The sequence below is a fragment of the Meleagris gallopavo genome, chromosome 4 (genome assembly GCF_905368555.1).
Source record: "Meleagris gallopavo chromosome 4, MGAL_WU_HG_1.1, whole genome shotgun sequence".
NCBI classification, from domain to species: Eukaryota; Metazoa; Chordata; class Aves; order Galliformes; family Phasianidae; genus Meleagris; species Meleagris gallopavo.
Window position 1 is genome coordinate 58,655,522 of NC_139407.1, and position 27,682 is coordinate 58,683,203.

Sequence of the window (27,682 nt, forward strand, 5' to 3'; positions counted from 1 at the left end):
GGAAAAATATCACTATGCCCTGAATTTATCAGCTGTCTGTGTTTGTAGATGCTATAAGCTCTGAGCTCCTAGCCACATAGCACAGGGTTTCACCCTTTGCATTCAATTCCAGTCAACCTTTCCTTGAGAGGTTATGGCAAGATTATTCTGAGTTCAAAGACAGGTGATGTGAATAACTAAGGCAGTTAAGAACAGTAAGGAGAGAAAGTTCTCCTTCTGTATGCACAATTTTTTTCTAGGGCTTTTCCAAAGTCAACTGTTTGAAAGAAGGGATAGTGGATTATATAGTGGATGTGTGTGTGTGTATGTGTATATGTGTGTGTATGTATATTTTTCTAATTTTCTTCCATATTATCCACTACCCCTTCTTTCTTTTCCCTACAGCGTTTTTGTAATTGAGCTATTTCGAGATAAATATACTGATATGTATACAGATGTACTTTTTTGCTCCCCTTCTTTCTCTCACGAGGTCCTACCGGAGCCGCCCTGCCGGTGGCACGCAGGAGGCGGCTGCCGGCCGCCAGGTGGCGCTGCGGGGCCGGGCAGGGCTGGGCGCGGTGGCTCTCCTCAGCGGCGCCCCCTCTTGGCCGCTCCCGGCGCATCCCCCGCGGCGCTCCGGTTCCTGCTCCGCCGCTCCCGAGAGTGCTCTGCTGCAGCCGTCGCAGACCCGCCGAGACCTCTCCCCAGCACTCCCGGCCTGGAGGAAGGAAAAGGAAGAGGGATATTTTCTCTCTTTTCATTTTTTTTTTTTTTTTTTTTTTTTTTCCTTTGATGAACTCAATGAAGTTCGGACAACTGACCGTGGTCCTCCCCGCTGCCTGAGGGAGAACCCCCATTAGGGAGGAAAAAAAAAAACCGAAAACCTTAACCTAAGAAGAGCTTACACCCCACAGCCACTCAGCCGCTTCGGATCCCGGTAGCCCTCAGCTGAGGGTGCCAATGCCAGTAAGCTCCTCCGAGCGGCAGGAGAAGCTCCGTGCCCTCGTTAGGCAGTGCTGCCGGGGCAGCAGCAGATACCCCGCGCTCCCCGGCGGAGGTCTCGAAGGAGGCAAAGCAGAGGGAGGATCCGCTAGGATCCAGGTAGATCCAGCTTTTACCGCTTACCAAAAGCCACCACCAGCAGGACCTCCGTCTCCTCCCTCCCTCCTCCCCTAACTCCCTCCCTCCCCTGCCCCTCCGCGATGAGAGACGGGCCAAAGTCCGTGAGCGCCAGCAGCGCTCGCTGTCAGGGGCGGACGGATCGCTTTCATGTCACAGGGTGACTGCTAGCCCTGCGAAAGCTCCCCCGGCCGGGCCGGGCTGGGGCGGCGGGAGGGCAGCTGCCCCGAGGCCGGGGTGACTGCCGGCCCCGCGGAATGCTGGCGGCGGGGGATGCGGAGCCGGCTGTGGACTAACATGGGGGGCAGCCACTCCCACAGGGCGCCCGTGTTCGACGAGAACGAGGACGGTGAGTGTGGAGCTGTCCAAGGTACCCGCCGCGCCCGCGCGCCCCGTAGTTCCCGTCGTTGGCTCAGCCCCGGGGCCGGAGGCAGCAGATCGCCCTCAGCCAGGTGTTGGCAGCTTCCTCGGTCCGGCTGGGGGAGGTATTTTGGATAGATCCTTCAGCTGGCTGCTTGCTGTGGGGTAGGCTCCCTGGGGAAGGAGCAGGGCAAGCCCACCTTTGTTTAGCTGTTAGCAATAATTACATAGTTCTTTGCTTTTATCCAAGCTAAGCTGAAGTCTAGGTCACCACCGCTTGGGTTTTAAACACATGGCCAGGTAACTTCATGTGTATGTATGTAAACTGGCATTAGTTTGAAAATGAATGCCTGCTTTTTCTCTTTTCATTTATAGTTGACTCTCTGCCCACCAGCCCATTTTAAATGGCGTTACATCTTTCAGTCAATATACTTTTCTCTACCTATACTTTCTGAAACTTTTAAAAAGTTGTTCTATTACTTTGAGATTTTTTTTTCCCTGCCTCAATAGTATATCAGAAGAAAGTGTATCCAGTAAAGTTTTTGGAATACAAACTGAAGTTTGCATTAAAAATGTGGCGTTTTTTCACTTTATGTATTTCCATGTCACTTTCTTACACAGAGTATGTTTTACTGGGATTATATGGCTCTTAGTTTCAGTCATTTTCTCTTTTAAAGCAAAGAGAACATTCCACTTCTAGGAAGCAGACATTTGTATATCAGAAAAAGTGTTGTTACTTATGGGATACATGTTGCTGCATAATTGGATAATTGATACTTCATTTTGAAAATATCCATTTCATTCTAGTTCCCAAAATATTTTACTGAGAAATGCTTGTCCCTCACAGACTTCATTTTGCCTTTTTGAGGTTCATAACAAATCAGAAACATTTATGCTCTTTCTTATTCATTCAGGACACATAGAGATGTTTACATTGTTTGGCTAATATAGAGGGAAAATATTAAATAAGTTTTCACAGAGGTGAATATATATTTGCTTACACTTCAAGCACATTTACCACTCTTTCTTTCTTGGCAAAGCTTGAAGAGGTATTTGGTGTGATTTTATTTACAGCAGTTTATTGTTTGTGTAGAGTAAGGGACTAGAGTATCTACTATAGGTGGATTGTGATGCAGTAGCTGTGATTTTCTTGTCATTTACAATTTTCAGTCATTTACCATAAGTAAATGCTATGTAAACAAGTGAGAAAGAAACCATTCCCTGCTGTAAAATTATAATGGTGATCATTTACAATTAGTCATGTAAATCTTACTTTCACTATAACTTATATACAATGACATTATAGTGTTAGTCTTGTTTAGACATTGTAAGGTAAAAAATAGCCCTGCCTTTGCCTCTGTGACTGTTTTGACTGAGCTCTCTCGAGTTAACATGAGTGTTCTATGAATTATTACCATTTCTATTTTTTTCCAATGAGAAAAGGCTGTGGTCAGTTTATAGATAAAATGAACAAAGTTCAAGAAAGAATGAGACCAGAAGGGGCTTCATGCCACTTTGCTCTTTTTATCCTCCGGAAAACAATTAAATAAACAACAACAACAAAAAAAAAAACACACACACACAAAAAAAACAACATATACACACAAGCTATTTATGCATTTTTACTAAGACATTGTTTATTCTTTGCTTCTTTTTTTTCCCCATTTTGAATGTTCCTAAAATATCTATTTTTTTTTTTCTCTTATGGCGTTATGCTTAGTACAACCATCTAGTTGAGAAATGCCCATTGCTTTTGAAATAGATAACCTATTTTCTATACTGTTTATGAATTATAATTCAGGATGGAATTTTCCCAAGTATCTAAAAATATAGGAAGATATCTTCTCTTTGAAAATTTATCTTGCAAAATGTAATCCAAAATCAAGGAGTATTTCATATTGCTCCTAATATCTACAATAGTAACTGCTTTCCACAATACTGGACTCAATATGAAATTAAAACTTCTAAAAAAGGAAAAAAAAAAAACAAAAACAAAAACAAACAACCCCACAACACAGTGTTCCAAAGAGAAAGTTCATTTGTTTCATGAGACTATATAACTTTATTCAAGAATAAGAATATTTACCAATTCATATAGACCTGGAATAAATCAGTTGTGTGTGAATATATAGGCATAATAAAAACCAAGTTATTTAAAGAGTTGTTTGTAATGTCACAGATGTCTCCTTAGTATAAGAAAAATGAGCAGAAAAACATGTTGTCATTTTATGTTCATGCATGTCAATGTTGGATGTAGAATAAATCATGAATTTAGGAAGCTGTTTAAAACAATTCATTGTCATTTCATGAGTCATAGAAAAAGTTTCATATCCAGTGTACCATTTAGCAAAGAAGTACTCGAAAAGAGTGGATAAAGAGCAGCCAGGTACAGCCTGACAAACCTGTAGGGTATCTGCTCTAGGGTTACTAGTCATGTTTTCTCTTTAATGAGGATGCGTGTCAATCCATTGAGTAGATCTAAAACTTAGACAATGTACATAGACTTACCACTGTAAGGATGGATATCTCTGATAGGATAATCAAAACTAATCCAGTCAGAAGGCAAGCTGGAAATAGTGTTGTTATCACAGACACCATCTCCCATCGTTATCAAATGCTGATCTTTTCAAAAGTTGTAATGTGTACCATTTTTAAACTAAGTTATATTTGTTCACTATGTCCTATTTTTGTTAGAAGGATCTTGCAGAACCTTACTCTTTTAGTGGGTAGAAGCATCTGCCTTTTTGATTAAAAGCATGCTTGACCTATATGTAAAATTTATCTTTATTCCACCATTTTTGCTAGCTTAAATAGCTCTTCATCCTCCATAATAATTACTCCAATGCACTGATAGATACTAGCAAAAATGTTCCCTCTCACTCTTTGTTCTGTAAGAAAACTTCTACTTTTCTTATTTCTCCTGCTTTTTCATTCCCAGTGTACCCTATTTGTATGTATTTAAACTCATCTTGATCATGTGCATGTAATTCAAAACCATAAAATTACAGGTAAGTTTTCACTAGAACCTTTTACTAGAAACATTTCCTGATCTTACTGGACTAACTTTCCCAGTATAACCTATAACTACCTATACCCTTTTCATGTGCATATCTACAGACAGTACACAGACATCTTGTGATGAATTGGCTCACTAATACCCTTTTCAGGAATTTCCACTGATGAGTTCCAATCTACAGCAGGAATTCTAAGTGCTCCTGAATGTGTGACTTCATTTTGCACTGAAAAAGATTGAATTTCAAGCCATTCCTCATATTCAGGTCCTCCCTGAATCTAGCCCTAATTTCTTTCCCTGTGATTCTCTGATACTCCATTATTTTAACAATGTTGTGTACTATTACTACCCTCGCTAGCTCAATGGCAGTTTTCAAGTCCACTGAATAGATTGTGAACATACTAAATTGGGTCATTTCCATACCTCATTCTCTCTGCTGTTATCTCTCTTCAGCCTGATAATTTCAATTTCAAAATGACATTGTCTTCTTTAGTACCTCCTTGCATTTTGCCAGGTAATGCTCAACTTTCTCAGCTTTATGTATTCTTTCTTATATATTGCTCCACTGAAATTCAGAAAAAATGAAATTATGACAAGTGTACTATATAAAAAATAAGTTTATAATCAAGAAAAAGCATCTAGTTATCTCTCACACATCAGTGTTTGGTGAACTTGTGGATTTGATCTCAGTTTTGCTTCTTAGCCTAGACTAAAGCACAACAAGAGCTAGGAGAATCCTATGAATGGAATCCTTTGTCTACAGCTTACACTCTTGCTATGGAAGGTCAATGGGAAAATATATTTCATTTTGTGATTTTTATTGTTGTATTTTTTGGGTAGATAACTAGGTCTGGCGTAGCAATGTTGCTACCTCTACTCAAAGCTAGGTGCTTTAATAGATTGCAATTATAAGATTTTTTACAAAAGGTTTCATTTGGATTAATGCTGCTGAAGCAAGGGAACTTTGACTCTCTTTGTCTCTAATACTTTCTCATAAAGAATACAGAGCATCTATCCTCTCCTGAATAGCTGTTTCCAGTAATAATACAGAAAAGGAAAAGGAGTATATCTTTCCTGAGCTTTAGGTCTTGGAAAATAATTGTAAGTTCACAGAAATGGCAATAGAACAGTGAGAGGAATATTAACGATTTGTAAATGTAACTTTCAAATTCTCAGTAAATATTATATTATCAATAGGCTGTCAACTTTAAGGAAGATCTTTCATGATAAATTTATTTAACTATGCTCTGTTAAAATTGATATTTAATTACATTCTTAAAAATAATATTCAACATGTGAAAATCAAATGGTAGAAAATAACCATTTTCTACTAGCAAATAGTAATAACTATTTGCCTATATGGCTGTGGAAGATACACAGAAAGAATAAGGAATAAAAGCATTAGAAGCTAGAAACTGGACCACTGAATTGATATGTCAGTTGTATTTGGTTTTGAAAAAAAAAATAAATCAGTTTTACTATGGTGGCTTGTAGAAACAAGTGCACTGATTTCTTAAAAGTTTGCTTTTATATTTATAAAACAACTTTACTTTTTCAAACAGTTATTTCCAGCAGTTCTTAGCAGTTATTGATGAGCTTTCAATGCAGCATAGTATGAGACAGAAGGAGATTGTGGTCAGAGAGGAGAGAATGGTCATACCAGGCAGTCACATAGGTACTAACTGCCAAATTGTTGTCAAGAGTTTGCAAAGACGGTGGCAATGAAGACGAAGAACAGATATCATGGCATGGCAACAATCATCAGTCATTATCTTCCTGACCCAGTCTTTTAAAGTCTTTGTTACAATGTGCACAAATAATGTGGCCCTCTTTTTACTAAGTAAAAATTACAGGTGAAAGCTAACATTAGATCATGGGTTTTCCTTTTCCACAGGGAACTATGAAGAAAGGCTGAATGAATATGGCACTTTCATTTTTAGATTCTTGCTCTACATTCCCTTAAATGAACTGCAAGTCTGTACCCTACTTGATGGTTTTAAAAATCTGACACAGGATTAGAACCATCGCAATTTCAAGGAGCAATTAAGCATTGACCCATCTTATTTTATTTTACCAGATTCAACTCTGCCAGCAATGACTTAGAGGTGAATCAGGTGAATTTTCAACATCCTTCCTAAACATGTTTTCTATGCTTCCATGATCTGATTTGATGGAAATATCCCTGTCTGCGCCTCTGTATTAAATAAAGGCATCGTGTAAGTCTCTGCTGCTGCTTTTTTAGCCTTCTGGAATTTACACAAGTTGTTGATGTGGTCCCCCCAACTCTGAAAATGTTACAGAATTTCTCAGTGGCTTGCTATTTAAGAAGCATGAGTGTTTTATCCATGTTGATATGCATGTTGTACAGCATATCTGGAACTCAGGACAGGGTTTTTGGAAAACTGCATACAAATAATTCAAGGTTAAGCATGTTCCAAACAAGATAAGCTTAGAGAATCCAAATCAAAATCAGGGAAAACTCTGTATGTTAAAGAAACTGTGATGAAACAAGATAGTTATCTAAAACAACGCCACTGCTTTTACAGTCACGCCTTTACAAATTAAAAAATTATGTCTCCCCTCCCTGCTTGTAGCAGGCTCTTGCAGGTCCTACTCTCACATATGAGCTGCTGAGGTGTTCTGTGCCAAAAGAATAGGATTTCAGAGAGCTGTATTTTGCAGGACTGGACAAGCAGACAAGTGAAGGAAGAAGCACACTGAAAAATTAAATGTTCCCTGACTGGCTTTTAGTCTGAAGAAAACTGAGGGTTGTTGTGGAGGAGAGAACCACAGCATAACAGTCCTTAGCAGGTGTAATGCCTTTTTTTTTTTCCTACTCTAGATAATGCTACAGACTTTGGGTAGAGTGGCTGGAAGACTGTGGAAGAAAGGGACTTGAGGTCTTGGCTGACATTCAGCTAAACATGAACCATCGATATGCCTAGGTAGCAAAGAAGGCTAACAGTAACCTGGCTTGTATCAGAAATCCTGTAGCCAGCAGGAGCAGGGAGATGATTGTCCTCCTGTAGTTAGCTCTGGTCTGCACTTCAAGTACTGTGCTCATTTTTGGGTCCCCCTCTACAAGAAAGACATTGAGGCCCTGGAGTGTGTTCAGAGAAGGGCAATGAAGCTGTGAAGGGTCTGGAGCACAATTCTTATGAGGAGCAACTGAGAGAGCTGGGATTGTTCAGACTGGAAAATAAAAGGCTCAGAGGAAACTTTATTGCTCTTTACAACTACCTGAAAGGAGGTGGTGGTGAGGTGGGGTTCATCGTCTTCTCTCATATAACTAGCAATAGAAGAAATGGCTTCAAGTTGCATGGGGGAGATTCAGGTTGGATATTAGGAAAAATTCCTTCGCTGAAACAGCAGTCGGGGACTGGAAGGGGCTGACCAGAGAAGTGGTTGAGTCACTGTTCCTGAAGGTGTTCAAGAAGTGTTTAGATGTTGTACTAACGTGGAGAAATATTGGTAGTAGGTGAACGGTTGGACTAGATGATCTGGGAGGTCTTTTCCAGCTTTAGTGATTCTGTGATTGTATAAGCTTGAAGAATATAATGAACTGGAACTAGAAAATTTAAATTAATCTGAAATTAATATTGCAGATCAATATCTTAATATCTTTGCCTACTTATGGGGAGGTTTAGGTTAGATATCAGGAAACACTTCTTTACAGAATGTGTTGTTAAGCACTGGAGTAGCTCCCCAGGGAGGTGGTTGAGTCACCATCCCTGACTGTGTTTAAAAATGGTCTGGATGTGGTGCTCAGGGGCACAATTTACTGGTGGGTTGTTAGGGTAGTATGGTTAGGTTGCAGCTGGACATGATGATCTCTAAGGTCTTTTCCAATCTGAGCAATTCTATGATTCTTATAAGAAAGATTCTCATCATGTGACATCACCTGTGGGAAATTATTTGAAAAAGCTTGGTTTCTTCACAGTCATGACTTTCAAGTGTACAGATACATTACACTGCTTCTACTCCACAGTTTTGTGTTCATGGATAGCTATATTCAAACGAAGAATCTTTCACTTCTGCTAGAGAGTTCATGAGTATGGCTGTACTCATTCCTCTTTGACACCTTCCCATACAGCAAGGAGAAAGAGGTGCACTTCCTCACATTAATATATACTAATATTGGGCTTTAACATAGTATTGAATGCATCATTGGCTGCACTTGGCGTGAAAGAGTTCCTTGATGTAGACGTGTGGACATGGATTACAAAGCCAGCAGTATTGTGAGAATGCAGTCTTTTTTGTGAATCTTAGGTGTGTTCAGTCAGTAAATGAGGGAAGTTCAGCCTGGAATGAAATACTACACCTAAATGAATTAGAAAATGACCAGAATGATCTTAGGAGAAAAACTAATGAGCATTTATGATCTTGCTCGTAAATACTCAACTAATCCTGTCCCACCAAGATTGTTTTAATATTTTCTCTTCTGAATGTTAGCATGAGAATGAAGAAGGCTGGTATTTTGTTGGCCATGCACAAGACTCTTCTAGATTCCTCCTGAAACAGCAAGGCTAGGAAAGCAGCAGCAGAAACCTTCCTTGTGCTAAACCTCCTGGATAGTGATATATGGGACGAAGTACTGCAAGGCAGAAAAATATTGCCAAGGTTGTTTTTGAGTATTTTGGTGTAGCAAGAGTGAGCTAATGCTGAGATGTAAGGAAAGAGAGAGGAGAAATAATTGCTACAGAGATCAATCAATATCAAATCAATATGAAACAGAAATTTCTGAATAATTCTGGATATGCAAAAGAAAAGAAGTATCAAGACCGGCCTGATAGAACTCAACACTATCTTACTATGGTAAGACAGGAGAGAGAACAAAAAGCAGGGAATTAATTACACAGAATTCAGCAGGGAAAGCAGGGACGTTTGGAGAGGATAGAGCAGCAGCAGTGAGCTGACCCAGTCTCTCTTGAGCACAGTTCTCCTTAATTTCATGAACTATTTGTGTTGATTACCTTAAACTACATTAATTACTTACTGCCTAACATAAGCTTAGGTTGAGCTGTTGATGAATTTGCTGATGTATTTGTGAGCACTGTATACATGTGTATACATAAGCTTCACTACAAAAGGAAAAAGCAAAAAAAAAACCATTATTCTGCAAAAATCAAGATCTTGTGCTGGTAATAAGCAGTGTTTCCCTAACTAAATCTTATCCAAAATTTCCTTAGACTCAATCACAATTTCGTTTGTTTAGCAAGTAAGGACTGTTTCCAGAAACAGTATGGGCTAACATCTGTGAATTTTGTTCTTCTGTTAAAGAAGAATGAAGTTGTCTTACTGTCTGGCATTCAGGCTTTAATACAGTAACTATTCTGAAGAATTATACTGGCTTTATTTCTCTGCATTTTAGGCCAATAAACTACTTGCTTTATGAGGAATACTTACTTATTTCACACAATACTTGTTGATGGGGTCCAAGATACCTACACCATAGAATCACAGAATCATTTGGAATGGAAGGGACTCTTAAGGTTGTCAACTCCTCTTCAGTGAACAGGGATACCTACAGCTCGATCAGGTTGCTCAGAGCTCCATTCCACCTGACCTTGAATGTCTCCAAGATGGAACGTCTACTACATCTCTAGGTAACCTGTTTCTATACCTCACCACTATAATCGTAAAAAAACCTTTTTCCTTGTCCTATCACAACAGACTCTGCTAAAGAGTCTATCACTTTCTTTCTTACAGTCCCCGTTTAGATACTTAAAGGCCACTATCAGGTCTTCCTGAAGCCTTCTCTTTTCCAGGCTGAGCTGTTCTGGCTCTCTCAGTCTGTCCTCATAGGAGAGGCATTTCATCCTTGGAACACTTTTGTGGCCTCCTCTGGATGTGCTCTAACAGGTCTATGTTTTTCCTGATAACTTCACATCTCAACATAGTACTCCAGCTGAGGTTTTACCAGTGCAGAGTAGAGGGGTAGGATCACCTCCCTCACCCCAGTAGCCACACTTCTGTTGATGTAGCCTAAGATACAGTTGCCTTTCCAGGTTGTGAGGGCACACTGCTGATTTATGTCCAGATAGCAATCCACCAGTACCCCCCAAGTCTGTTTCAGCAGGACTGTGCTCTATCCTTATATCCACCAGCTTGCACTGATAGTGGGAGTTGCTATGACCCAGGTGCAAGGCCTTGCACTTTGATTTGTTGAACCTCATAAGGTTCACCTGGGCCCATTGTTCAAGTGAGCCAGCATCTGAGTATCCAAAGAGGTTGAATATTTACAATACGGTTATTGGGATCTAGGACTGATTATCTTAATACGGTGTCCCATAAAACATCAATTAATTTCATTTTAATTTCTGAGAATTTAACATTATACTTAATATGCATACAGTATAAAACTATACTTCAAATTTAATTTTTTTTTTTAATATATATTTTGGAGAATGTAGAATGTGGGCTTTAATTTTGCTTCCTCTATGCGAAGAGGTTTTACATAAATACAAATAATTTAGTTTTATAAAACACAAATTCATAGAGGAAATAGGAAAAAATGAAGGTACCTTTTGCTTCACAGGTGAGTGCACCAGACTTTCCCTTTTGTGTTTTCTGCTTCATTGACTCCTAGAAATACAAGGGAAGTGCAGCATGTGGTGTGTTTTCAGGAAAATCTTAGCGCTCTGTTGAAGTGTTAGGCAAGAAAGAGCTGTAAGAATGAGTGTACTTTCATATCGCAGAAATGAGAATTCTTTTGCCTTTCATTCTTAAATAGAATCATATTATAGAATGGTTTGGGTTGGAAGGGACCTTAAAAGTCATCTTATTCCAGCCTCCACTGTTATAGGCAGGGACACCTCTCAATAGACCAGGTTGCTCAGAGCCCCATCCAGCCTTGCCTGGAACACCTCCAGGGTGGGAGCATTTACAGCCTCACTGGGCAACCTGTTCCAACGTCTCACCACCCTCACAGTAAAGAATTTCTTGCTAATATACTATAGTCTAAATCTACCCTCTTCAAGTTAAGAGCTATTTCCTCTTGTCCTTTCACTGTGTGCCCTTATAAAATACACTTCCCCAATACAGAAAGTTCCTCCCCGGGGACAAAATACATTATTTTGTACCACAGATAAGTATTTACACTGTAATCATCTCTCACCCAATCACTGTGTCCTCATCTCCCATATTTCAACATTGGCTCCTATGAACTGTGTCTTTTCTTAACTAAATAAAATAATCTAAATGAAGTGGCTAGGATTTGTAAGGAGATTTGACAATTTTGTATTTAACCACTAGAAATCTGAACTCTGTACTCTGTACAAAACATTTATAAGAATCTGATGTCTCTGCTTAAATCATTGTCCTCATCTAGTGGCTGTCAACTTTAAATATTTCCCAATCTGGGTTTCTTTATCTATTGGGAAATCTAGCAATGTGCAACAAGGAAAGCTTTCTGAAGATTACAGTTTATTGTACTCGTATGCAGCCCATCAGGGTTTTTTTTTTTTTTTTTCATTTTTGTGCTTAGCTTTCACACAAAATAACAAATGTTTTTTCTATCTACAATATTTTTTTTCCTCTACATCCCTTTTCTGCAATCTCTGTCACAAGCCTTGACACACAAGCATTAAATTCTGTAATGCTCTTATTCTTAAAAGTATTTTGCCTTATATTATGACAAGCTTATTAACAGCGGTACATATATGTTACTTTCATTTATTCCATAATCAGCACAAAGACATTATCTATTAAATTAAAGGCATGTCTCTTAGAATGTAATAACAAAACATTGTTGGAGTGTAGCAGCCTTTTGTGCTGGTTTTTAAGGCTTTAATGATCACTGGATGTAGTTGATGACACTTTGTTTTTCAAATTTTATTGCAAGTGTTCTCTTTACAACATCAAATCGTAGTGTTAAAGTCTGTATTTTGTATTTCTTTAATTCTTTTCTACACTTATCTATTTTGAAAACATTTATTTTGTATATATTTTATCAAATAAGCTATACAGTTTTGTTATCTGAATCAAACTGAAAAATATATCAATAATGTGCTTTTTAGCATCCTGCTTCGATTTGAGAATGCTTTCTTGCTTTTTAATTTCTTTTCACATTTTCTCTCTCTCTCTTTTTTTTTTTTTTTAAAGTTCTTTGAAGTTTGAAAACTTTTAGATAATGCTAAGGCTGTTGTTTATTTCTGCCCCGTTGCTTTTAGCCTAGTTTGATACCAAAGAAAACAGAGCACTAGCTGTGTCACTGAATTACTAATGCTATTCTGCATAAGATTGTTGTATTAAGTAAAATAGATTATGCAGCAATATATACTAATGGGTCATAAAAAAAGATGATAATTCCTTTTCCTACATTTGGAGTAATAACATCAATCCTTATTTAACATCTAAAAATGCAAACTATTTAATGCCTCCGGTAATTGTAATTTCTTTATGATATTGTTTTGCCTCTTTTGCGGAGCACTGAAATCTGCTCTTAGTTTTCATTTGCTGTTCTCTGTGATTAGCTGTTAGTCTGGTAAAACAAAGAATATGTGAAATCACTGCTAACCTCCTGAGTGTCCTCCATACCTCTCTGAAATCATCTTCTCCTTTGTTCAAGCAGTAAAGCCTGCAAACTCTTCTGGGAGAATGTGCATCTTAGGCACTGTGATTTGCTACACAGAACTTGAAGTCAAAGACAAAAGAAAATAAAAAGATCCTTTCTGAAAACCAGGAAAAAGATATGTTACGTCCAGCTTCATATTTGACTGTTCTAGCCTATAAAAACTACAGCGATAGCTGCACAATCTTATGCACAGGACACTGCTATAAAATAAATCAAGTTAGCATTTATTGAGGTAAATTTGGGTATAATGGGAGGAAAAGTCACGAAGCACTGTATGATTTTGCTGACAAAGGGTCATAGAATACAGAATTTTTCTGATAATCCTAACCTTCTGCAAAGAAGTCCATGTTCTGTTAAAGCTAGAGAACTCTCTATTGATGAACAGGAGAAGTGAGCAGCTAATGAATAGTTGCCTGGGTAGACATAGTAGACATAGGCTGTGGGAAGCAGGACATGCAAAGAGCTGGTCCTGTGACAGGCAGTCTTCCCTCTAAATGGCTTTTCACAAGGCTTTTCTGGGATTTGACAGAGGTTGTGTCGAGAGTATGTTCAGAGAGTATTACTATTAAGTAATACATGGCAGCGAAGAAATGACAAGTTTTCAGTGCTTTTGAGCATTTATGCTAGGTGCTGCCCTGATTTCAGACCTCTTGTTCTCCTAAGCCAGGAACCATCAGTCTATGTTACAGATGCTGGAAGGAGGACAGGCATAGATTTTAAATACTTTAATAGAAAACCTCACTTTCAGGATCTCTTAGAAAAGAAGATGCTTCTTGTGACATTCAGTTTTCTCACTGTTTCCAGTGAGATGTGGAGAATTTTGAATGCTTCCCTGGGCATACAAATGCAAATGAAGCTATAAGACCAGCTCTCATCCTCCTCAGCTTCCTCTGCTAGATAGATCATGTACATACACACCTTTTGATCTACAGACCTTTGTCTGTCAATGGCATCCTGATGCTCTAAGTGGCCAGATACCCTTGTTGTTGAAAAGAATTTCCTGCACTGCTATGTTCAACGGGGGCTGCTCCAAAGAGTATTGCCTCTTATTTCACTATGTTGTTCCACAAAATCAGAGGAAGATGTTAGTGGTATGGCAATAGAGGTTGAACTTCCTGCCAATATTTTGTTACATTTTATTGCTGTGGGACAGATGGCAGCAGAGGGGCAGTCTGACAAAATGGTGTTTGATATAGAAGTGTGTATGAAACAACAGTGTGTTATAGAATTCCTCTGTGTGGATAAAATGGTACTCTTTGACATTCATCAATGCTTGCTGACTGTTTATAGAGACCAAACAGTGGATGTGAGCGCAGTGAGGTGGTGGGTTCATTTCAGCAGAGAAAATAGTGGTGTTCAGTATAAACCATGTTCTGGATGGCCATGTACAGCCATGTGACACAATGTGACAAAGAGTGTCTTGATAGCTCACCAGCAGGAATAGGCAAATTAGAATCAGGGAACTGGGTTCAATGAGTTGGAAACAACAGAGACAGCATTGAAATATCACAAAGTTTGCATCAGATGGGTCCTACAAATGCTCACATAGGAACAGAAAGAACACTGCATGTAGTGTCAGGCCAGAGAAGAAATCAACTTTAATCTTGCAACACAACAATTGCAGGCCTCATACCAGTTTGAAGATTGTGGACCACATTGCCAATCTTGGCTGGGCTGTTCTACCACACCCACAATATAGTTTGGATTTGGTGCCTTCTGACTTCCATCTATTTGGGCTAATGAAAGATAGAAAGACTGAACAGGCAACATCTTCCTAGCAGCAACACCCTCATAGCAGTAGTGAAACACAGTGAGTCACTTCTGCGTGTGGAGATTTTTACAAGTGTGACGTGCAGGCTCTTGTTCACTGCTTGTGAAAATGCATAGCTAATGGTGGTTACTACCACTGTAGAACAAGAGTGTTCTGTAGCTGAGAATTTGCTTTATCAAATAGTGTTTTTGTGTTCTCCATATCCATTGTAGTTTCCATGGAAATATGGAAATAAATAGGAGGCATTACTTTTGGAGTGGCCTATGTAATTTAGAAAAAGAAAATACAGCAGAGCAGACCACTTAGGGAAAAATGATGAATATTATCATATGGAACAGATTTCTTCAAGTCTCTAGCGACTTTAAACTAATTTCTTGACCTTTTTCCATTGTTTGTTGATTAACCTAGACAAAAACCAAACCAACCAAGTAAACAGAACCACACACAACTGGTATAGAAAATAAACTTTTTTCTTTTTTTGTTATTCTGAAAGTTTTTCATCTTATACTGTGAAGAATCAAGACTATTTAGTGTTCTTTCCATAAAAATCAGCCAGAGGAAGCTTTGATCTCTGATTCACAGTATTACTCTAGTTAAGAAATCATAACTATATTTATATTAATCATCCCTCTCTTTCTCTCTCCGTAGTTTTTTTTGTATGTACATTAGTTGTGTTAAAACAGATCTGGTGTATATAGTAGAGAACTCTAGAACAGATTACCAATATTCGTTATTTTCATTTAACATCTATAAATAAAATTACTTGAGATTCTATTTCTGTGGTTATACAGAATTGGCATGAGTACAATTAATAGCACCAAATGTTTCAGGCATTACAAGTAACAAACCTTCTTCTGCATTGAACAGTTTTATCCTCTGCTGTTCACTGTTTGTGCTCTACAGCTAATAATTTCTGCTGTTAAAATTAGAAGTTATGTTATTTCCATTAATACCATTTAGCTACACACCCCCTAGATCAAATGAATCTTTTTATTCATTCCTGTTGTGTGGTGATATAACGTAAGTCTTTATAAATTAGGTTGGGGCTGAGAGAGTCTACTGACCTGCTGTTAGTGCTTGCCCCCAGCCATAAATCTGGGAACTATGTTTGGTTTGAAGCCCTCCTGTCTTCAGCCACCCTGGTGCCAGCTGACATAGAGCCACGAAGTGGAGATGAGGTGGATTTGCTTTGTTTTGTTTCAGACAAAGGCCCCAATTTTCTTATTCATATTTACTGTTTTCAGCTATGCTTGGGTCTATCGACTTTGAAGTAATTGCTTGTGGTGTGTAAATAGGCGTACTTATATCAGGCTGGAAATATCTCTGCATTATCACTGAAAGGACTCCCTAGAGGTAAGTGGTGCAAGGATAAGAGAATAAATAACGAGCTCCAAATCAAAAACTGCCAGTTAGATGGCCATTGTATGTACAGCAGCCAACCGTCTTATTCAATCTCAATATCAAAACAACGAATTTCATCACAAAATATTTATCTGCAAACCTCTAGATAAAGATATTTGAGTTGCACTGACATCTTGCAGGTTCTTTATGAATTGAATATAGCTGCTAATATGAAATCTTTTTTTTTCTACCCTCTCTATCCACCCTGAAAGAGTCACCAAAAAAAAAAAAAAAGAAAAAGAAACATCAAAATAGAAATGGTACATTAAATATTAACTTCAACTTTTAATTTAAGTTATTGCTTCAACTCTACTCTAATTGTTCATGTTGGAACGCATTCAAATTTGACAAATGTTTCACCTTGAACATGTAGGTAAAAAGCCTCTGGGAGTCCCACAAGAGCTTTTACTCCAAATTGGCAGACAAAGTGAAGCGATTCTTATGAAATAAAATGATTAATACAGAGAAATAGTAAGAATTCTAGCTATAATAAAAAGCCAGATACTTTTCAGCTCCAAATCACATCAAAATTAAAACTGTAAAGAAAGATTCAGGTCACTTCTGGAATCTCAGATTTGAACTTAAGTTTTCATTGCTAAAATGGACTTCATTTGAAATACAGTTTAATTTTCAAAAATTATGATAACTACGAGTGAGATGCAACTCAATTTCTCACTTAAACAGGGAAATTCATTTTGTTGCAGATGAGAGGTGATGACAGGTGGTCTAAAGGACAGAGTTAATGGAGATCATTGTCTTAAAAGCTATTGGAATCCAGCTGGTTTGACAGGCATCTAGATTCTGCAGGACTCTATGGCTCTTTATGCTCATGCAGTAAATGCAATACTTGAAATTTTCTTTAACTTTGTCGTATGGGGGCACTGCCACTTAATTGTACTTGCTATCTGTTCTAACCATTTAAATACTTTTCCGTAATCAGAGGCAACTTTTCCTTTTTCCAGTCCTCACATTATCTTCAGTTACACACTATCTTCAGTTACTTGCTATCTGCAGTTCTATCCCATTACTGGAAAACACTTGTTTCCAGTCTGAAAATGGCACTGTGCAGCAGGAACAGGGAGGGGTGGTGGCCTCATCAACACAGGTGCAACCTACTGACACCAAACTAGATGAGCAGTGAAGGTGAGTGATGGAAAGTAGTGTCCAAAAATCCAAATGGTAGATTAGGTGCATAATCAGGCATGGACATAACTGCAGCCTACCTCAGGTGAAGCACAGCTCAGCAAAGACAGGATGGGTCCCAACCAGACTCCTCAGAGTTCTGTTACGTGCAGTCAGTTTCACAGTGACTGGATCCAGGCTCCAGCTGCAGCGGGTCTCCTGAACAAGGTGGTGGTGGGAGAGAGGCAGATGAAGATGATAATGGACTGGTAGTCTTAAATGGTATCCTCAGAGCTCCAAGTCATGTAAGACATTTTTAAAGTTGATTATTGCAAGAGCCATGAAATACAAGTTCCTGGAAATCTTCAGAAATTGTTCTGGAAATTCTTGTTATTTTGACACTATTTTCAAATCCCAAAAGATAAATCAGATCTGGATAGCCACATTTACACCTGGCAGGTTTTACCACTTCTTTTGAAAGATTTTTCCCCTAGAGGGAGCATCTCTGCTACCAAATTAATGAGCAGTAACCTTACAATGGTAAGCAAATATCAAGTCTACTGCTCCATCCACAATTCAGAATACTTTTGTTATGAGCTAGGACTGGCATTATTTTTTTGACACCTGTGAGTTCTGTTTGGGCTTTAAAACACTGAATAGAAGAATCCTAACTGAAACATGAATCTTTCTCACCCTTTAGTGCCCTTATTTGCTGCCAGGGTTTTATTTGTAATTGTGGTTTAGGAAAAAAAAAAAAAGGATAATTTTTGCAGATCCAGTTTTGGAGACAGAAAGAGACGTCAATTTAGAAGAAAAAGAGGACAGTAACTCGTAGTTTGTCTAGATGTTTGGATAAAATCTTATTTCACATGATTCACATGATTTCCCATCTTTCTACTAACACAGCACCAAAACTCATTTTCTGAAATCCTATCAGAAAGTAGTCTTAGAACCACCACACAAAGAAGCCTAAAGCAAAGGGATTTCTTACCCCTCTTCCCCTGGCATTATAGAGGCCTCTATTTGGATAAAATTGACTGATGCCTCAGAGAGGATTTTGCTGATAACTTTGTTTAAATAGTTGTCCTTCACCTGAGGATGGCTGGTGAATTTTATCATAGGAAAAAACTGTTTGGTCCACTGAAATTTGACATTTTATTCCCATAGCAACTTCCCTCCCTTCCAGTTCAGTTATTAATGAGGTTATATTCATAGTAACTCTGTGAGAGGAAAATATTCCCACTTTCTAGTTGAAAAAAGATGCTTCATATTCTGTGTTTCCTGATCTCCTGGAGAAATCTATTATTGTTAAAGAGGAACATAGGCTTTCTGTATTATAGCAATATATTTTGTTAAGAAGTACATTTTCTGTTGGACATACTTGTCAACGTATTTCTTCTAGCAACAGATTACAGAGATTCTTTTTTGTCATCTTAGTCATAAGTAGGCAATATCATTAGTCAGAAACCCACTTTTCTCATCAAGAGGGACTTATGTATCATTACTTATGAAAACTCTTGAAGATATTTTGTATTTGAACATGTTATGAAATTTCACTCCTTAGTTCTAATGTCAACTTTACCTTTTGAAACAAGTATGAACAGCACAGAGACTCATAAAGTCTTACCAGCTACTCACTGACAGTGACATGGTCTACTACATCTGTTCAGTAGTTTCTTGGTGATCTTTGATGTTTCAAGCGTTGATACTAAGTTAACCACTTTTCTGAATTAAAGTTCTGTCCTATAGCAAAACAGAATTGCTTTCATCGCAACTTTATTAAAACGTTCACTGTTCTTAAAAAAATTAAATTTACTGACTTCTGAATTTCTAATGGTAAAATTTTATAAATTACTGTTTTATAGTAGACACTTGGATGAATGACTAGAATTATATCAGACTTCTAATTACTTTTCACTAAAGAACCTAGTCTATGCAAAGGAAACCTTTTTAGACTAGGAAAAAAAGGTTACCCAAATGTTATACGCAAATAGAATGAAGATACAACAAAAGTAATTCCAGAGTCTTCCATTATGGTAACTAGCTTATAATTATCCTGAAGATTTGACATTGCCTAACTAAATCCTAATTATTTTGATCTGGCAACGAGGGCCAGGCTATGGGATTAAGTTGCAATTGATGGCCATTATTACTGAACATACTAAACTTAATAATCTAATAATATCAGTCCTTCATGTCACATAGATCCAGTGCCAGGAGAGAGAATCACGTACTTTCAGATGGCCAGTTACAATGAATTCTGTGCACAAGATGTGAGCACCCCTGTTACACAAATGTATAAGTGTTCCCAGCTACCACCAAAACTTCTGTGGGTTCAGGCTGGTGCAGTTAAACAAACTCATTGATATGTACCAATTATGGCTATGTAGCAATGGTAGAAATTTTCACATTTCAGTTCATTCTGAGAAATATCTGGCTTCTTATGTTATTTTTCATAGCACTGACTTATACCTCAGTATAAGTCCCTATCAGTCCCTAAGCCTAGGCCTTTCACAACAATCTGTGGTTATTTGCTAGCTGTTGAAAAACAGTAGTAGATTAGATCTTTTCACTTTTTTATTTAACTTAAATTGAAAGCCCCTGAATTTGAAGTCCACATTAATCTTTTCAGCTTGATGTATAGATGATGTATGGATTAGTCATCATGATGTCAGTGAGCAATTGAGAAATTTTCCTTCAAAATAGCGTTGCAAAGGGATTACACTAACCTGATCCACAGGATCAAGGCCTTCTAAGTTGATGGCCCATCATCAGCACTCAATCTCTTGCTCTCAGTTTGTGGTACCAAATTACTGTTTTCAGACCAGTTTGATCTGATCAATACTGCTCCACCCCAGGGGCATGGAAGTAGCATTAGAAGAATGTCTTGTCTGTTTTCATCTACAACATCTTGACTGCACAGATCTCTCTTAGTCTGTCTTAGTGAAGTCCCACTGGTCTTCAGTATTTTATAGTTCTACCCTTTTCTGAACTAGTTGATGCCTTTGTTCACTATTTTGGGACACCTCCCTCCTCCTCCCTCCCTTCCCCCCCCAAAAAAAAGAATAAAATGTATAATATTCTGTGCTAATTTTTGCTGGTCACATCGTCAATGGTGAAGTTAAACAGATGATCATTTTTTCCTATTTTATACTGCACTGCCTACGAGGACATGCTATCAGCTTGGGCTAGTTGGTATAGCTGACTTTTCACAAAAACAACACATATTTGATGTCCTTCTCTTTTCTGCCTAGCTATCACCTCTATTCAATATTTTGTTTGTTTCCTTAATAAGAAATCATTTCAAATCATTAGATTATATGAGTAATTCTGTCTTCAAATAATAGCAGCTGTACTATGTTAGACTATGTTATTATGTTTAGACTATGTTAATTCAAATCTTTCTGGTATAGTATGTTACGTTATTATTTCTATTTTTTTTAGAAGGAAGTTTGGTTGTCTTCCTGAGACTGCCATCTGAGGCAAAATACCTGGTTAGAAGAATGACTTACAACTGTCTTACCTTTATTGCCTTTGATTGCTTATGTCTGAGGAGAAAATAGAAGAATGATAGCCAGCATATTTAATGGAACAGGGATGAGTGTTTGAGCTCTACTTCAGTATTAAAACAACAACAACAAAACCTAACTGTAAAAGTATAACGTACAAAAATTGAGTTTTACAGACTGGATCCAGTTAGATCATCTCAGTTTTACTTCCTCCATTAAAAAAAAAATAAAAAATTCTTGCTGGCTCTTTACAGTGTCTTCTATAGGTCACTGCCCCTGTGCTGAATGACACTGCCCTGCACTGGACCTTGACTTATGCAGTATCATTCGTACTACCATAAACTGGCAATCTGATTTAACTTTTTTTTTTTTTCCTAATGAATAAATTGTTTTCCACTGAATAGAGTGAGCAGGATTCTGGTTGCATTCAAACTGCTCAGATTTGGCATCTTTCTCAGTTACCTAAAGAGTGAAGTTACTTGCAGGCTTGCAATACACCTTTGGGACAGACTATCTGCTTTCATAAGGTTTCCTGCAGTAGTAAGTGCTATAAGTTCCCTATGAAGGTAACTATCTCAATCTACTGCCTTTGAAACTACTTTTTAAAGGGAAATTTACTTTAACGCAATATCAAAATGTTGTTAATTTCCTGTACAAAAAAAAAAAATAAGTCTTGTATTGAGAAAACAAAGCTGTTTTTATAACTTGGAATGAAATTCAAATTTACATTTTCAGAATGATTTCATTTTGTGTTGCCCCTAAGTGAACAGTGTGTGTCATGCAAGTGGTAAGAGTTTACCTCACTGATGGAAGATGTAGTCCAGTTGAAGATCTATCATAGATGATCAGACATGGTCATCATCACAAGGACTAACTCATAGTCCTGATCTACCATGAAAGAAACCACCGTGGATCTATTATGAAGTCTGAAATTGAAATTTTTCAGTATCATATAAATGTCTCATTTAGATAGAGGGAGGTGAGATACATATTTCCTTTCATAAGATGGACGACATTGTTTTGAATTTCTTTGACTAGAGTTGTAGCAGGGTGAAGTTGGCTATTGTGAACTGCTTCTGATATTTTAGAATGCAAAAATGGTATCAGTTTAAAATGAAAATTTTATTTCAATTCATAACATAAAGTTACTTTCAAAATCAATGGTCATGACTATTCTGATCCATTAAAAGTAATGTTTTTTTCTGAGAGTAGACTAATGTTCAAGTATCAGAGTTCCCCAAGAGACAAGAATTACCTTTTCTGTATGTTCAGTTTGCAAAACATGATCAGACTGAAATGTGTCTTTAAATTCAAAGCAAAATTAGCTGAATTATGAATTACATTTTTCTGACATTCAGATGCACTCTCATTGCAAGTAAATTCTGGCTAATTATAAAAAATGATTAATGCAATAATTAGTAGCAGCTTATATCAAGACTAAAACACTGTCTGAAGAATTGAGCCATTGTAATGCAATTTAAATGCAAAGCCCCTAAACACAATGATAGAAAATGCCGTGCTTCATCATTAATGAGATAAAATCAGCTCTGAAAATACTTTTCTCTTGTCCTTCAGTTATGTAACTCTTTCTAATTACTGTGCTCCAAAGTCAATTAATTCATAGGGTTGGCTCATTCCATCCGTAAGCCTAATGAATCTATCCAGGTTTTGGATTCTTTGCTCACCTCAGAGATGCAGCTGCTTTTTCCTTTTCTGTCAACAAAAATTCATTTCTTATTTACTTCAATACTTAATTTAAACTATCTTTCTTCACTAGTGCATTTTTCATCAATAAATCATGATGGAATGCAGCTCTTTATGACTACCCTAACCAACTCATGCTCCTTAATCTAATTTCTAAGCACTCTTCATGTTTCTTCTGTCTATATCCATTCAAGCTGGGAACTCCATAACAAATACTGAATGTATATGACAGTACCTACTTGGTTATTAATCTTGTATGTTTCTGTGTGGAAATAGTAGAGCAATCTTAATAAGGTTTGAAGGCTGCTGAGACCTACCGAGGTCCTGTTAGCACAGAATTGTGGCTCACTCTGGGAAAGGCTGGAGAGTGTGAACAGGAAGCACATGTAAAAAAGACTGCAGAACAGATTTGGAATCCTAAGAGCACTGCTGTCCACTGAGTCTAAAACTTTAGACAGTAAACCATATAGGCCAAATCTAGAGAGAAAATCTGATTTAGTTGTTACTCTGTTTTTCTGATTCACCCAGAAGCAGGAAGCATTAAAGTTCTCTGAAACAGAACCACAACATCCAAGATTTAAAAATCAATTTCCTTGGGCTGATGGCTGTATCATATTTTCATGGTTTTGTTTTCTGTTTAGATCAGTTGAGAGTAAATCTAGAAATGCAATTTGTGTTACAAATAATCTTTACTCTTCACTTTCTAATGTCTTAAGAGTCATGTTTGGGTTTTAGCTGCTGCCACAGAAACCGAATAAATCAGTGGGTATCAGCTAGAGAAGGAGAGTGGCTGGATTTATCTCTCAAGGTTTATTAAATTCTTAATTTTTTAATTGTTTGTTTGTTTCATTTTAATTGAAGAGCTGCTCATTTCTTTTCTATGATGCAAGGAATATGTATATCTGTGCTTTGACAAATTTGGATTGGATATTTTCTCCTGTAGATGCAAAGTTATTCCAGATAATGTTTAGTGTCATCGGAGGAATCACATATACATGCTATAAATTTTCCTCAGCTGCAGGAAGAATAGCAGATGTCAGCTCTATGTAGAATCAACCTGATATGTATACTGCCTCTTAGGCAAGACTTAATTTACACTTGAACAAATGCTGGGTAACACTAGAATATTTTAGGTTTGTAAAACTGCAATTGAAATGGTAAAAATGTTATGTTTTTATATGGTATCATTACCATCATTCAAGATTTTTTTAGTTCAGTATTAAGCTGCTGGAAAATGCTCTACATTGGGCTAATTTGTGGATAAAGTTTTTAACAGAGACTTGAAGCTGTGCAATAGAATTTGCTTAAGACTTGAGTACGACTTAAGTGAAACAAACTAAACTCTTTAATTCAGATGAATATATATCTCATTACTGAAATTATCAAGCAGCAGTCACTCTAATATTATTAAACAGGCATTGTAAACGCTGATCTAATTTCTCCTTTAGTTAATCAAATACTTCTATTTTATTCCATAGTCCTCAGTTTTTAATTTATGGTGACTTTCTCTTTTTGATGGGAGATGGAGGAGTGAGAACATAATACATCTTGTTTTTTCCAAATTGATGAAAAACATTAAAACTGAAATGGAACCTCCTCACTTTGTTTTTAATACAAATTCATTTTGTGAATTTGCCTTTGTGGAATATTAGCTGAAAACAACATAAATTAATCTTGGTTTCTGAAAAATGTCCATACTCTAAAAATTCAAATTCAGAGTTGTAAGTATGATATGGTAGTGAAATTAAAGAAGTTCTCACAAAGTTAGAAAATTGTTATTTTCTTCTTCAGAAAATGATGCCAAGCTATTTTTAAAAGAGTGATAATAATATTAAAGTTACTGAAGAAAATCTCCTTCTGTAACCACACCATTATCTCAGCTGAGTTTTGTGTTAGAAAAATGTCATTATCTATAACACCAGGCTCCAGAAGAGAGTTAGTCATGTCATCTTTTAGAGGACAAGAATATCATATTTGTGATATCTTTGCACAGAAGAAAAGGCAACGTGTGATCTTGACAATATTTTGGACACTGGAAATGCTAGAGGTCATAGTGAGCTTTAATTCTTCTCAGAATAAGTGATGAACCTATGGTGTTGAATTTTCACTGGAAGGGAGAAAAAATACACACACAATGTTTTTTTAAAAAAAAAAAAAAAAGTGTGATGAATAATATGAACCAGAAATTCTGACAGTTGGAGATTAAAACCTCTTGAAGAGAATGACTGGTCTAGCAATAATTAACTTAGCTTGACCATTCATCTGTGAACTTGTGGTGCTAACAGGAGTTCTATATTGCTGATCTGCTGTTGATGGGGCTGATACATAAAACATCTTTTCCTCAGCTGAATTTGACATTGGTCTCAATTGCAAACTTTTGTCTTTTGTTATCCTTTCCTAACATCCCAAGAGAAAAACATGCCCAGTTTTTGAATACAGATTATGCATATGTTAGAATGATCAAAAGAGATCAACTTGTCTCAGCTTAGAGAATTAACACTTTTCAGAAAAATGCAGTGTCTAGAACTGTGGCTCATTTCAAATGCAAACTTTTGTATTTACATGCTTGCACAGTCTTTAAAATGATCTTTCTTTTCTCTTGTAAAAAAAAAAATTACAATAATTGTACCTCAATTTCAGATAAGGCTGACAGAACAGTGAACTACAAATAGAAAATACTATTGTTTCTTAATGAAGAATTGAAAATTTAACATCCAACTTTCTAATAGTGCTAAATAGAAAAATTAAGAAAATTTTATCAATCATTGTGGTTATGTTTCTTAGCCATTTATTTGACTTACCAATAATCCATGTTAAATCTCATGGCTTAACGCCTCATTTAATCACTTCTGTCTTAGGAAAGTTCAACTTACAACCAACTCCAGTAACAAAATAAGTTGTCCTAATTGCTCAGAGCAATAAACACTGTCAGATAACAAAGAATGGATAAATAGAGTAGAAGTTATATGGACAATAAAAATGGCTAAAAATAAATGCTTAATTTTGGTTTTACATAAAATGAGTTCCAAAATGAAAATGGATAAATGAAATAATTCATCAAATTGATACATTTCAAAACCTGCCAGGCTTCAGCACAATTATAGTCAAGTCCCAGTGAAAAGTGACCTGAATTAAATTCAGCCAATTACAGACTGCATCAACAGTTTTCTGGTTGTGCTTGGGAGCTGGCCTCACCTGGATGCCTGCAAGGTAAAGAATAAAGTCAAAATAAGCTTTCATTAATGAAAGTATTTGTTAAAGCTGGTTAAAGAAAACAGAAAACAACAGAAGGTTTTAAAGAAAGGGAGTGACAGAGAATGCCAGCATGCTGGAGGAAAAAGTTGATGAATTTTACTTATCGAAGAAACGAATTAGATGTACACATTTATTTGAATATTCTTAATTCTGAATTTCTTGATCAATTTAAAGATCCCAGTCATGAAGCTCTCAACTCCTTTATTTTGGGGCATGTGCCTGGGAGGGATGAGTTATAGCAAAAAGGTTTATGTTGGTGTGTCTCTGTGTAAGGCATTTTCCTAAACTGACCGTCTTGCCTATCACACAAGTATTGACCAGCAGGAACTACAAGGCAGTCTTCTGCTGGTAAAAATTGTGGGCAGAGAACAAAAGCACAAGTCTTTGATAGAGAATCTTGTCTATTCCAGATGCCTACATAACCCTAACTGTTCTGTGATTCAGCACAAAACTTGTTTTCCAGCAATAGCAACTTGTTAATCTATGCAAAGTTATGCATTTTCATTTTAGTATCCAAATCCTTAAATGACTATATTCACAATTACCATCTTTGTTTGCTCAAGATGAGAGTCTGCTGCTTTCAGATCTGTTAGATCTGGATTTGATTTGGTCTCCAGTAATTACCAAGAAGATGGTTGCTATAGCTGCACTATAAGGGGCAGTCATCTTCCCTTGAAGACAGTGTAAGCAAGCACAAATAAAAAAAAAATCACATAGAATCACAGAATTGCAGGGGTTGGAAGGGAGCTGGAGGGATGGACACTAGTAGTATAAAAGAAATATCACCACAACAGTGAAAATAAGATTTTAGCCCCTTTCAGTCTCTTAATATACATCAACCTGGCAACACTCTACTCACCATTTAGCTTAAGCCAATACAAGTTTTTGATAGATATTTAAAGTATTATTTGTTTTATAGGATTATCTTCATCATAATTTGAGTCATATTTGTAGTACTTGTTCACGTTGCCATAATTTACAATGACAATCTGTTTCCATAGTTGTTCTGATTACTGTTATGGCAGTAACAGGCACGTAGTTGAAGGTACTGAAGCCAAGAACACAGGAAAGTTTTAATTTAAATTAAATAAATAAATAAAAATTCAATTAGGTTTCAGTTGTCAATTCCAATTCTTTGAATTTAGATTTAAAAGCAATTCTCTTAAACAAACTTATTCCGAATCAGTGAAATAGTCTTACAATATAGCATTATGTAGCAGATGTGAACCAATATTAGTATTAAGGTGGAAAAGTTCATAGGGGCTGATCCTACTAAGGTCACCATGGGATAAGCTTTCTTCACCATAACAGAATATGGGAAACATCCCATAAAAAGTGATTACTGGAAGAATACTATCCTTATATCACTACATATTCTGTTAGTAGATGGGAATTGCTTATCTGAATTATTCAATACTCTTTTAATAGATCTTAATCTGTCTTGAAAATGCCGTGTAATGCTAACGTATTATCTCATTACTAGGTTAGACAGAGGTGTGTTTCTTTTTGGAGACACTGGATATTGGAACAACACTGGTTGATGAATAAAATTAGTGGTGCTTATTTTAATGCAAATCTTTTGCTACCTATTAAATATATTTGATATTTTAAGGGAAGAATGCATGTATCACATGGCCAAATTACACTAGTTGGAAGCACTTCTGTTACTGTTGTTATCTGATTTCTGATTCTGACTTAGCACTTTGTAAACTGTATTCTTTTTCTTCTCTGCTTTATTTTCCAGTTAACTTTGACCATTTTCAAATATTGCGGGCTATTGGGAAAGGGAGTTTTGGAAAGGTAAGAATCAATTTATTTTTAACAATTAAAAATTTAGTAGAGAATTCATTTGTGTTTTTCTATCCTTGACCAGG

At 36.9% G+C, this 27,682-nt stretch overlaps 1 protein-coding gene across 1 annotated transcript in view; it reads left to right on the forward strand.

Annotated features, from left to right (window-relative positions):
- The first annotated feature begins 739 nt into the window (after positions 1 to 739).
- The window catches only part of STK32B (serine/threonine kinase 32B), a 145,407-nt gene continuing 118,464 nt past the window's right edge, over positions 740 to 27,682 (forward strand). Inside the window, exons 1-2 of the mRNA XM_085223486.1 lie at positions 740 to 1,447; positions 27,553 to 27,608. Of these exons, the coding sequence (XP_085079612.1) occupies positions 1,372 to 1,447; positions 27,553 to 27,608 (132 nt within the window). The 5' untranslated portion in view covers positions 740 to 1,371. The remainder of the gene's footprint in view (positions 1,448 to 27,552; positions 27,609 to 27,682) is intronic.